Here is a 13,412-nt window from a genome sequence, read left to right as displayed (position 1 = left end):
TGCTACTAACTAAAGTTAAACCAAGATAATAGCTGTCACATTTTATTGGAATGGCGTACGTGGCAAATCAAATAAATATTTAATAATAAATATTTAATATTTATGGCCAGATTATGCATGACGCCGTGACACTTTGCATCGCAGTCACCCACATTAACAGTCATCACTATATAATACCAAAAATTTCCTAAAGGCATCCAGGTTTACTATCACTCACTAAAGTGAATGAATGACTCGTTGCATTATACATAATTCGGCCCTTAGTTTACAGAAACTTACTAGGCATTACATTGATTTCATCGTCATTAATTTTACTAAGGTCCTCGGTATCATAAATAATGTCATTTACTAATGGTATGGTATCCGTGCTGGGGAACGGATGGCCGCATAATAAATAACCCGCTTTAACAAACGTTCGACGATCTGAAAGAAGAAAAAAATGTATCACAAATTTCAGCCCCACTAGTTCTAATAGTTTTAAAATGTAAAACTGATAAATATAACACCTATCAACACCTATCAATACACAATCACTCAGCTGATTTTTCGAATGCGCGTATATTGGACATAGAAAGAAGAACAAAAACAAGGCTGATACTAGAGGGCTTGCGAATACAACAAAGAATAAAAAAATGTGTGAACTTCAAAGAAGACGTACATAGACAATATCAACTGTGCTTACTTCACAGCAATCAAAAAGCACACAGTTTGATGAGATGAGCAACGAAAAGGATGCAGCGCGAATATATGTATATAGTTTTGAAAAAAAATTTTTATTTAATTGAATGTAATGTAAGTGAAATCCTCAATGTTGTGTAAAATGTTTATTTTGCAAATAATTGTTTTATGTTATTAATAAAAACTGATCTCCCTGAGGAAAGTACAAAATGTACCGAAACGCGTAGGAGGATAAAGGAAAACTTAGTTTTTCGCTTAAAAATCACCGGCCAAATAGCTGTTATATAAAATAACCCAAACATAATAAACATTGGCCCATCAAACAACTGATAAATATAAAGTTTAAAACTGTTCCGATAATAGGCTTCAGAAAATTCATAATACATGAAATGAAGTTATTGAGCATATACTTAATTATTTTTTTAAATACCAAAAGTAAATACAATTTTTTTTTTATTTACAGAAAATGTGGCATTTCATATTTAGAACAATTTAATTAAGTGAATATATTATTTACCTGAAAACAAGCGCCTTATATCAAAGGTGCCATTTAGGAACTCCTCCACTTGAGGCACTAAACTGATAACACTGCTGACACTTTCTGTAATTAATAATAATATAAATGACAGCAAAATAAGTTATAATTAATTAAATGATAATTTAATGATGTTTCAAGCTTAATGCTTTTAAGTGGATATTTGTGGTAGATAATTATTTGTGTGTAACATTTCCATATCTTATAATCTTTATATACAAACATTCTAATGCAAAGTACTTACCACGTATTTCACTAAAATGTCCGCCCGTAACTACAGCCGTAACGGCATTTATAAAATTCGCTTTTTCCGGCAAATCGATGACAGCATTAAACATGCGATCGTCAGTGACAAATATATTCACGATATCGATAATTGGTTTCATACTGAAACAAATTGGAAAATATACTTACGTACAAATTAGGTACATAAAACAACTTAAATACAGAAATTAAAATTAACAAATTATTTGCTATTAAAAATGCACATGAACCAAGCTGTTGTGTTAGAATATATGATAGAGTTCAAAGAAGAGTGAGGGGTCAGCGCCATACTTATTCTTTTTTCAAGTCAAATGAAACTTTTTTTAAATCAAATGAAACTCTTCAATTTAAATTCAACTGTATAATCAAAAGACACATTTTCAATTAAAATAAAACTTTTTTCAAATAAAATTAAAATCTTTCAAATCAAATTAAACCTTTTTCAAATCAAATGAAACTCTTTTCAATTTAAATTCAACTTTAAAATCAAAAGAAACTTTTTCAATTAAAATAAAACTTTTTTTAAATTAAATTAACTTTTTGAAATCAAATGAAACTTTTTTAAATCAAATGAAACTTTATAATCAAGTGAAACTTTTTCAATTAAAATAAAACTTGCTTCAAATAAAATTAAACTTTTTTCATATCAAATGATTTTTTTTTTTTAAATCAAATGAAATTCTTTTCAACTTAAACTCAACTTTATATTCAAAAGAAACTGTTTCAATTAAAATAAAATTTAAATTTAAATTTTTCAAATCAAATTAAACTTTTTTTAAATGAAATGAAACTCTTTTTAATTCAATTTCAACTTTTTAATCAAAAGAAACTTTTTCAATTAAAATAATTTTTTCAAATCAAATTAAACTTTATTCAAATTAAATGGAACTTTCTTTAAATCAAATGAAAGTCTTTTCAATTCAAATTAATATTGTAACGAATTCACTTGCAAATCCTCTTATTTGCAACCCTCTGCTAAGTTCGTATCGCTAAACTGTTGAATAAATAACTCCAATATGTAATAATGCAAAATGGCCTTTATTCAAGTACTTCACAATAACACTTATACTGTTTTCACACAGACGGCTTATTGAATAATAAAGGCAGTTTTCTACATTAAGACGCTTATTGAGCTCAATCTTCCCTACAAAATTCGAATCTATTATTATTTCATTAGTAGCTAATCGAATGCCTAATGAAGTCAAAAGCACAATGCAACTCTGTTGGCAGCGTTCGCTTCCGTTTCCGCTTCTTAGTTTTCAAAGCAAATGTCATTGTCTGCATGGCGGAACGATACAAGGTGGCAGCATCGAACAGCTGATTATAACCTTTTTTATTTGATTTGATACATCAACTACCGGCGCAGTACGATTTTGACATTTGTCCATCGAATTTACAAGTACATGGAATTTTGTTTGTTTGTAGGTATGTAACCATGCTCCCACCTTGTATCGTTCCGCCATGATTGTCTGTCTCATCCTTCATACTAATCGAGCAGTTACTTCTGTGTGAAAGCAAAAAATTTACGATTTCATTAGCAGGTGAAATGAGATCATTAAGTTTCTGTGTGAAAACAGTATTATACTTTGCTACTCGCTGGCTTAATAACCAAACTAATTAATAACTCAACTCAAACTGAATTAATCCTTACTCGCCTGCCCCGCTTTTATAGTTTACGCTGCATACTTCTAGGCTCTTCGATTTCCAGAACTTACTAGTTATTTTCGGCTACAAAATCGCCAGCCAACAACTACGTGCACAAATTATTGCTCTCTCTTGTGACAACTCAGATAAGATATATGCATGTGTTTGTGCATTGCCGATCCGCTGCTCGTATACGTACATATGTGTAGACGCAATTATTTATTCGTTTATGTAGATACATAATGACTGAATGTTTGTAGTTTACAATCTCTCGCGCATACATAGGCGTATAAGTAAATCCATCTGTGTGTGACTTATTTCGGCTGCCTTATATATGTGTATACATGATTTGATTATTGACGTAAATACTGCTTATCGTGGCCTTGGCATCGCCTTAGCGATGGTATAACTTAGTGATGTTAATATCCGTGACAATATTTATAATAAAACGAAACATTTTATAATTCAAATTATACTTTTATCAAATTAAATGAAGCTTTCTTTCAAATCAAGTTAAACTTTTTTCATTCCATTTTTCAATTATAAAGTAACTAAAAAGGCAACATTTATCTTAAAAAATATTCTCAGAGGCCTTGAGTTCTTCAGATCAAATGGAACTTTATTCAAATCAAATGAAACCCTTTTTTCAAAAGCAACTCTTCAATTCAAATTAAGATTTATAATCAAATGAAACCTTTTTCGAACTAAATGAAACTTTTTCAAATCAAGTTAAACTTTTCTCATTTCATTTCTCAACTCTAAAGTAACTAAAAAGCAATAATTGTCATAAAAATTATTGTTATAGACCTTAATCTTTTTCAGATCAAATTAAACTCTTTTAAAATCAAATGACTCTCTTTTTAATTCAAATTAAACTTTTTTTCAAATCAAGCTTAACGTTTTTCAAAGGTCCTAAACCTATAGATATTATAAGCCATAAAATTATTTATTTTTATTTGGAAGAATTTTAATTTTATTTGAAAAAATTCGAACCATGGAGTTTCTGTTCTCTTACGATAGATACGGCGTGGGTATGTTTAGTCTTTTGAAGTTTTTTTGGATGACCGTATACTTAAAGGAAGAAGCGGAAATTATCTCGACTTTCGTCGCTGTGAGTGAGTATCTCATCAATATATTAACTCCCATAGATACTTTTTTGCTTTGGCGACTTCTTTGCAGTTAAGATAGGTCGAATTGGCCGGACAATGAGAACCTCACAGAGAGTCAATAGTGTTACCAGAAGTTTGCTCAACAACCAGACGGAAAAAAACTCTATTGGAATCAAGGGCATAAGTTGTAAAATAATTCTGTGTTCTTGGGCTTTATAGAACCTATACTACTTGTTACTTTAGCTGTGTCACTCCTAATTGCTAGAGCCTTAGCCTGGCTGGCGTAGGGCATGCTCACAATACTTTCTCGATAATTTTCTCCTGCAACCCGCTGGGCTTCCGGCTGTTCCAGCTTAGTCAACTATGTGCAATGAAGTTGACGTGCCTGCAGTTTAAACTGTTGTGTGTCTATTCCTTTGGTCACGGTTTCTACTTCCGTAAGAAAAACACTGCAACTATTTGTCATCTCGTGGGATCTGTTTATTTTTCGATCAGCACAGTATATCGCAGTCACTACTACGGAACCATCGGTGTACATGTGTATCGCCTCGTCCGCCGTTTGACCGTCCTCTGTCATTGAGAAATCAAAATAGAATTGACTGTAGCAAGAATATATTCATTCATTAAGAACGAGAAAGCGCTGAAAACTGCAGGAAATGCAATGACTTAGTGGCTATAACCTCCGTTGCTTTCTTCTTATTACTACCACCTAAAGGCGAAACAAGTAATATTCAATCAACGCTCATATTACCTGCATGGGAGGTGAGGTTCAGACCGTTATGAATATATTAATGTCTATAACGAAGTTAAGTTTAGATACGGAAATAACAGATTTCGTGCTTTTGAGTCCCAGAAATCCCGGTATAGCAAATGCGTCGAAGTTTGCGTCATCTGCAGTTTGTGGCCCCTGTGGGTTATGGGGGCTAAGAATATATTCGCGGCAGGTATGACTATCGTAAAAGGCGACTAAAATACAAATCTCGTACAATGATTTGAGGTCATTTACCTGGAATGTCCAAACTGTTTCGATTGGTTGATGTCCTCCTTAAGGCTAAGGTCAAAATCACCGCTATAGATAAAACGTCTACTACAGTGATCATTTGAAAAACACCCGCAATTCGGAGTCAAGGTGTTGCTTTTGTGTTGGAAAAGAAATTTTGCCGCCAATTACTATCGTTCATTGCTGTAAACGTGCGCCCCGCCGCGACCCGCATCAAGGAGACGTTTATTAATATAACGTCTATATGCGCTTGGGCACCAATAGACGATGCGGACGACAAGGATAAGCTTTCCATGAGAAACGCGCTGATGTACGAGGACTGTCCCCGCCATGATAATAAAATCATGCTGAGTGACTTAAACACCAGGGTGGACAAGGAAAGGGTATTTTGGAAAATTTAGCCTCTACGGTGTAACATCACCCAACGGGTTGAGACAGATTGAATTTGCCGCGGCTCCAAAAATGTTCAGTTCAAGCTACTGGTCTGTCTCTTGTTCGAGCAACATGAAACCAAATCTATCACGCCGTAATCGAAAGCAAACATAGTTCCAGTTCACTGAATGTTCGCAATCTACAAGGCTCAAATATCGACTCGGACCACTACCTTGTGCCAGCCAAAATACGTACACGCCTCTGTGCAGCAAAGGAAGTGCGTGCAGTGAAACAAGGGAAGTTTGCGGAGGATTACTCCACTCGGCTCTCACACCGGCTTACTGAGAGCAATTTTCGACCGGACGATGTGCCGGAGCCATGGGAACATATTTTTGCTGACATCAGCGAAACCGCAAACACAACTGTTACGATGAGAAATGTCGCGCTGCACCAGAAAATAAATACCCTGCCTCTAGGGATTCGCCGCTCGAAGGTGAGATTGACAATTGGGTTTGGAGAAGCTATATATTGCGCTGACAACCTGAAAAGGCTGCGCTACACAACCCCTTGAATCTGGTATTTTAGTCGCCTCTTACGACAGGCATACCTACCGCGGGTATATTCAAAGTGCTAAATCAGTTTAATAGATAAGGGAGGAACTACACTTAGTTATTTTAATTGATATAATGTACTAAGCTGGTAATAACAAACCGACTAATAAAAATCTGGAAAAAGGGTAAAGTGTCATTCCCGTATTCTAGGTACTTACGGTGCATTCTTCCAACTCGTTGTTTCCTCATATGGAGTAATGTTCATGCATTTATTTTCCAAACTACAAATATACGAATAAAAACTTGGAAGCACTTGATTTTTTGTTGGCAGCAATCTAGTAGGAAATTGACAGTCTTCTATATGTTCGGGTCCGAATCTGAGACGAATGAGGTAGAGCAGCATAAAAACCATACAGGGCCAAGCAACTTGCACAACGGTCATTACCTTTAACGGAAAACATATATTTAATTATATACTTATGTACAGATGTTGGTTTTTTTTTACCGGTTGCCGCAGACGCACAAGCCCATCTTTGCGCAGCAGTGCCTTAAGTTGAGTAACGCTAAAAGAACGTTGCAGTTGCATGATGGTTTATTGTTAGTTTTTGTTTTTTTTAATATCACAGTTTTGGCAACATTTGCAATTTATATTCGGTGGATGCTTAGAAAAAGCGTAAGTTTGTTTTGCTAAATGTTTATGTTATTCTCCACACTGCAATTCCTGTAAAGAGAATTAGAAAGAGAAAATTTGTTAAAAATAAGTATATCTACATCGCTTATATAGACACCTCAGTTTATTTATCTTTAAAGACTATTAATATTTTTTTCGTTCTAAATATAAAATGTTTTAACGAAAACAAAAATGCGACTTATAAGCACTTCCTTCAATAATTTTTTACACGAACCTAATGCTGATTCCGTTTCTATAAAAAAATGCGCCTTTGCACGGTGCACATTCTTGCACTTTTTAATCAACTCTATAAAGTTTGACTGCCCTATATGCACTTTTTCTATAAGACGATCGTAACCATATAGCGTCCCTTATTTTCCTTGTCAGGTCTGCAAGAAAAACAACCAAAAAAAATTTTTCCCATGTAATTCCTTATATAAAATTGTCAACTGAATATCAGGCCAATCATCCACCCCGTTTAAGCTTAACAGGGCAGAAATTGGCTTTTTTTGCATTTTTGAAATGCGCCTTTTTATGAAACAATCACACATTTGGTTTGACGTGCAGCCCCAACATTGAGTTGCTTCTCTTCAAGTCTTGCTGTCAACGAACAGGTTGTAAACGTGTAAAAAGCTAATCGGAATCGTGTATAAGCCGAACATAGCTCGACTCTCTATCAAGAAATCAACTACCTATGTAATAAAGTTGAATATGGACAAAAAAAAAATGGTATTATAAACGAGTATACCATAGGCAACGTCAAGAGAGCCTTATCCCAGGATTTGTTTCCAAAATGCCCCACCTTAGAAACCGTTTTCCCAGTCAAAATGTATTCAATGTAAGCTCAGCGGTTTTGAAAAAAAAACTCTGAACTGTGCTACAAAGTTCAGAGAAGTTTTTTCTTAAATTGTCGAAAAAAGAAAGATAAATTTAATTGACGAAATTTTACAAAAACTGCCACTGCCATTTTCGTGCTCGCCGCTATATATAAGTATTGTAACGAATTCCGGGGAATTCCGACTATTATGCACCTTCTGCTAATGATTCGCTAAACTGTTGAATAAACCACTCCTATATGCAGTATTGCAAACTGGACTTTATTTAGTTTACTTTGGGAGTAGTACTTCACAATTATACTTCACAACCAATAGCGTGCTTAAATCAAAACTGAATAATGATTGCTGAACTTGCACTGCTTTTGTACTCTCTGTTGCTTCGTTCGCATATTTCTCCTAAGGTCTAGACGTTCCGCCTTCTAGAACTTTTGTGTCTCTTGCTTGGTTACCATCAATATACATGTATATTCGTAATTTATGTTTTTACTGCCATATGCATGTGTATATGTGAGTAACTACTTCGGCTGATGACTACATGTGTGTGTGTGAGATGAGAAATCTCTTCGTCGCCTGCTTTATTTTTGTTGTGCACTTATTTAGTAATAGCTTAGTGATGCTAATATTCGTCACACTGCCCTCGACCTAAGTCTGATCGTCCCGATCAGACAAATCTCTCGATCCAACCACAGCTAGCCTCTCCAAATGAACCACCCTTCTATTTCGTGGTTTCCCAGTTGTTTGTATGCGGTAGATGACATCACTGATCCTCTTCACAACTTTGTACGGGCCTTCCCAGCTACATTGAAATTTGGAATGAAGAACTTTCCGCCGGTGAGGGTTGTGTAACATTACCAAATCTCCCTCCAGGAAACTTTCCGAATTGTTGTTCTTGTCGTACCTGTGTTTCATCTTACTACTCATTATCCTGGTTCGTTCCATCACACTCTGTTGTTTGCCCAATAAACTACTTCGTAGGGCTTGACGAATTGGCTTTGCATATTCAGTATCGTTTTGACGGGTCACAACAGTAGTGCGCGCTGGCTTGAAACCACCCTTGCATTCTTTCTGCGAAATTCTTTCCTTCGTTTTAGTGCGTTCATTTGGGTTTGTCAATGCCAGTGTTTTTCTCGCAGGTACTTTTGATTTAGATTTTTTTGGCCCATTCGTTACATCAACATTTGCCCGATCTACTGCCTTTGACTTTGGTGGTCTTTGTCGAATCTCCTCCACGAGCGCTCGCTTACTGATAAACCCTTTCTCCAAACTGAAGTTAAGTGGCACGTTCTTATTCTTATAACGCATAATCCTTCTTTGCATGTCGATGCTGATGCCATGATCAACTCAGAAGTCCGTTCCCAATATGGTAGGTAGGTAAGTGAAATGGCTGCGACCCTGGTCGCCCAAGTAGCTATTTAAAGCCGTTTTGATGCCATGTAACTCGTTTAAAAACATACGGAATCTTACGGTCAATGTATTACAACCAGTCAGAGTTGTTGATAAAATTAAGAATATTCGGGATTGCTATCACAGATAACCCTCTGAGGTCTTCTAGAAACGGGGTTCCACGGAACTTTAGCCGGGCTCTAGCTAGAGCCGGGCATTTACACATAAAGTTTTCTACTATCTCCCTGGCATTTGGATCTTTGCAGCTTCTGCAGTATTTGTTATACGGAATGCCCATCTTTTCCGCATGCGTACCTACTGCCCAATGACCGGTGCAGACTGCTATCAGTTTGTGTGTGTTAGCCCTGGATTTGTACAGAAGACTTCTCGTCCTCTTTCCATCATTGTTTGGCCAAATGGATTTTGATATTGCACAGGTGGTGATGTTATTGCACTTTGTTTGTGCTTTCTTCAAGTAAAAGCTTTGGATATTCCCTTTGGCTACTGCTAAGGGTATTCCTACTTCGATACTTGTTATTTCCTCGTTCATCTCCGATGAGCTCCTGCGTGCTAGCTCGTCGGCCTTCTCGTTACCGTCTATCCCCCTATGAGCAGGGACCCAGATAACACGTAGTTTTAGATTGGTGGATAACTGGGATATGAGTCGTTTACAAATTCACACTAATATTGAGTTAATGTGTGGCGAGGAAAGCGCTTTTATCGCTGTTTGGCTATCCGACAGGATGCAAACTTTAAGAGCTATATTCAAGCCCTCCAGTGATTTGCAGGCTTGCCAAATCGCGAGAATTTCTGTTTGAAACACGCTGCAGTGCGATGGGAGTCTGAATGATGCAGACACATCTACGGACTCAGAGAAGACTCCGGCCCCCACTCCCCATTCCATCTTGGAGCCGTCAGTGTAGATTTGAATGTCGTCAACCCTTATGCCCGGGCTTCTCTTCCACTCGTTCCTGCTTGGAAAGGCGGTATTACAACTGTACTCAAACTTCAGTTTGCGAGGGTAGTAATCTGTCTCGGTACTACATGTAACATCCGGAAGTTTATTTAGGATACTACTATGCCCTTGCTGAGTATCCTCCCAACACCCAGGCTCCCTGAGTCTCAGTGCGGTTTGTGACGATGTACAAAGTATATGCAAGTCGATCGGAAGCAGGTGCAAACGTGGTCTAAAGCAGCTGTGTGGCAAGTGCGTCCGGCCCCTATGTCACCAACACACGCAGTGCGCTGAACTTTTTGCAGGCTGGTGAGATTGTAGCTCTTGCTTAGAGCTTCCCACCAGACTATGGAACCATAGGTAAGCACCGGTCACACCACCGCCTCGTACATCCAAAGTACCATGCTTGGCTTGAGTCCCCATTTCTTACCAAACATTGATTTGCAGGCATAGAAGGCGATGCAGGCCTTCCGCACCCTCTCTTCGATCCATACTTTCCAATTCAACTTGCAGTCAATTGTTAGTCCCAGATACTTGGTACTCGATGACAGGGTTAATTGCTGGCGGTTTAAGTATGGTAGTCTGAAGGCAGGTGACTTGTACTACCTCCCAATATGACTTCATCAACAATTTTTGCCACAACGAATTTGTGCAGAATCGAGACCTTCCCAATTAAGATTTCACATACCACTTCTCCCTGGACTTCGTTATACTCGCCAGTTACCGTACGCAACCTTGGTAATGGCTTTACTCTCCTGTTAACCAAATCAGATCGGATTAAGGAATGAGATGCGCTCGTATCTACAGTCAGTACACGCTCCTTGCCATTCACATATCCTCCAACGGTAAGACTGCTCGATTTTCTTCCCATTTGTGATACCGAGATTACGGGACATTCAACAGCTGGAGCTGGCTCTCGATCTTTACATCTGACTCGCTTCTGCCCATCTTCTCCAGCTTTGTGCTTAAGACCACCCATGCTGTTGGAACCACTAGGATCAAGATCGCAATGACGTGCAATGTGACCTGGCTTCCCACAATTGAAGCATTTGACAACTCTTTCACTTCGCTTTTGCGATCCCTTCAGTACCTCCAATATTGTGTCCACCCAGTCTGGTCTTTCTACTTCCACACGATGGGCTTTGTACGCTGGTTTACTCTATAGTGAGGCAGTTTCCTGAGTCAGTGCATGGTATACTGTTTCAGCAAATGTTGGCTTTGGGTTTGCGTATGTAGCTCGCTTCGTTTCCACGTCGCGTATGCCATTTATAAAGCTCTGGATTTGTACCCTCTTTTACCCGAGGCAAACTCCTGCAAAGTCTTATTCGCTTTTTGGTGACGGTTTTGCAACTCAATTTTGTATATCTGTTTCCTATGCTCGCTTCCATAATAACGTCTCTCGACAGCGGCAATCAGTGCTTCATAACTGTTCCGTTCGTACTCTAGAATAGTCTGTAAGATTTCAGCTGCAGGCCCTTTCAATGCCAGGAAGAGTACAGGAACTTTATCTTCCGCATTCCAGTTGTTCACTGCTGATGTCTTCTCAAACTGAAGCTTAGATACCTGGAAAGGAACAGAGCCGTCAATGGATGGTGCTTTTACCTTTGGATTACTCGCTGAAACTGCTGGGCGATTTAGTTTCAACTCCTGTATATGACCTCTTAAAGCATCTAGCTCGGCCTCGATTTTTTCCTGTCGGCCACTGAACCTTTCATGAAACTGGGTTAGTTTCCCATCTGTGCGCGCTTCCAGCTAAGATGATTTACGGACTTCCTACTCTTCAAGTTGTTTTGAGATCTGAGATGATATCTGCGCTGAAATTTTGTGCCGAAATTTCGGATATACGTGCCTTCTGTGCTTCAATCCTGGATGATATTTGTGACATTTCTGAAAAACGTGCTTCTTATCGTATCTGATGTGATTCCAGTTGTGCTTCCATTTTGGATGTTATACGTGTTTCCTGTACTGCGAGCTGTGCTGACGTATCGGGTGATATTTGCGACGACATTTGCTTCAGCACTGCTAGTATCGCGTTAGTGTCAATACTTGTAAGTGGATTCAGAGTCTCTATCTTCTCCTCCATTATAGTCGCTGACTCTTCCACATCAGGATAAAAAAGTGTGTTTATCAACGTCCCTTAGTCGTGTTTGTAACTCGGATTTATTGCCAGTAGTATTCAATCCACGGGCTTCCAATCAGTTGCTGAATCTTCAATTCACTCAACTTGGCCATGTCCTTGTTGTCCTCTGGAATTTATTCAACAATTGCTCTTCTGACACCAATTGTAACTAATTGCGGAGAATTCCGACTATTATGCACCTTCTGCTAACGTTCGAATCGCTAAACTGTTGAATAAATCACTCCAATATTCAGTATTGCAAACTGGTTTTTATTTAGATTACTTTGGGAGAAGTACTTCACAATTATACTTCACAACCAATAACGTGCTTAAATCAAAACTGAATAATGAATGCTCGGCTTGCTCTGCTTTTATACTCTCTGTTGCTTCGTTCGCATATTTCTCCTAAAGTCTAGACGTTTCACCTTCTAGAACTTGTATGTCTCTTGCTTGGTTACCATCAATATACATGCATATTCGTAGTTTATATTTTCTACTGCCCCATGCGTGTATATATGTGAGTAACTACTTCAGCTGATGATTACATGTGTGTGTGTGAGATGAAACATCTCTTCGTCGCCTTCTACGTAAGAGTGGCTGCTTTATTGTTGTTGTCCATTTATTTAGTAGCAGCTTAGTGATGCTAATTAATATGTTTATTGTTTATTCAAGTTCAAATTACAGTTATTTACTAATACGATTACAAAAGTTTAATCAAAGTTACAAGCAATTTTCATTGAAACTTCAGCGCAAACAAATTGGTGTGAATAGTAAATAAGCTCAGTTGTCATAATCTATTAAAATAATTTATATAATTAACAATAATAAAATGCAGTACCTTTTCTTCATAAACTGTTTTCTAAATAATTAAACAGAATTAAGTGTAATGAGTGTAAAAATACATTCAATGGGACAATTACCAATTTACAGCGCTAAGTGGTTTTATTTGTAAAACTGTTTTATTCAGAATGATCTTAATTTAATCTGTTTTTAATAAACAGTTGAGGGTTTTTTTTTTCGATATTTATTTTCTCTATCGACAATACCTTTTAACAGCTATTATCTGAAATTCATGGAAAGTATTTGCTAAAATAAGTACTAATATACATTGTAATATTGACAGTATTGTTTAACCCCAATTCAAATATGGCAGAATTCGGCCAGTGCACACTGGGCTCAATTACGAGGCCATCTTCGCAATAGTAGACGCCAACAGAATCCTAACATCCCTACAGCCATTTTCATCCGGTTCAGTTGTACCGATGTGGGCTAAGAGTGACAGTTTCCCGTGATATC

At 37.4% G+C, this 13,412-nt stretch overlaps 1 protein-coding gene across 7 annotated transcripts in view; it reads right to left on the bottom strand.

The window, feature by feature from the left end:
• The window catches only part of ldd (lipid droplet defective), a 149,734-nt gene that overhangs the window by 34,989 nt on the left and 101,333 nt on the right, over nucleotides 1-13,412 (bottom strand). For all 7 annotated transcript variants that reach the window (XM_067784848.1, XM_067784844.1, XM_067784846.1 and 4 more), the window contains 5 exons: nucleotides 6,659-6,874; nucleotides 6,372-6,598; nucleotides 1,458-1,600; nucleotides 1,196-1,279; nucleotides 280-423 (listed from right to left, as the gene is read on the bottom strand). In XM_067784848.1, coding sequence (XP_067640949.1) covers nucleotides 280-423; nucleotides 1,196-1,279; nucleotides 1,458-1,600; nucleotides 6,372-6,598; nucleotides 6,659-6,739 — 679 coding nt within the window. In that variant the 5' untranslated portion in view covers nucleotides 6,740-6,874. The remainder of the gene's footprint in view (nucleotides 1-279; nucleotides 424-1,195; nucleotides 1,280-1,457; nucleotides 1,601-6,371; nucleotides 6,599-6,658; nucleotides 6,875-13,412) is intronic.

Source organism: Eurosta solidaginis, chromosome 4, assembly GCF_040869045.1.
Source record: "Eurosta solidaginis isolate ZX-2024a chromosome 4, ASM4086904v1, whole genome shotgun sequence".
In the NCBI taxonomy this organism is placed as follows: Eukaryota; Metazoa; Arthropoda; class Insecta; order Diptera; family Tephritidae; genus Eurosta; species Eurosta solidaginis.
This window is presented reverse-complemented; position numbering and strand designations above follow the sequence as displayed.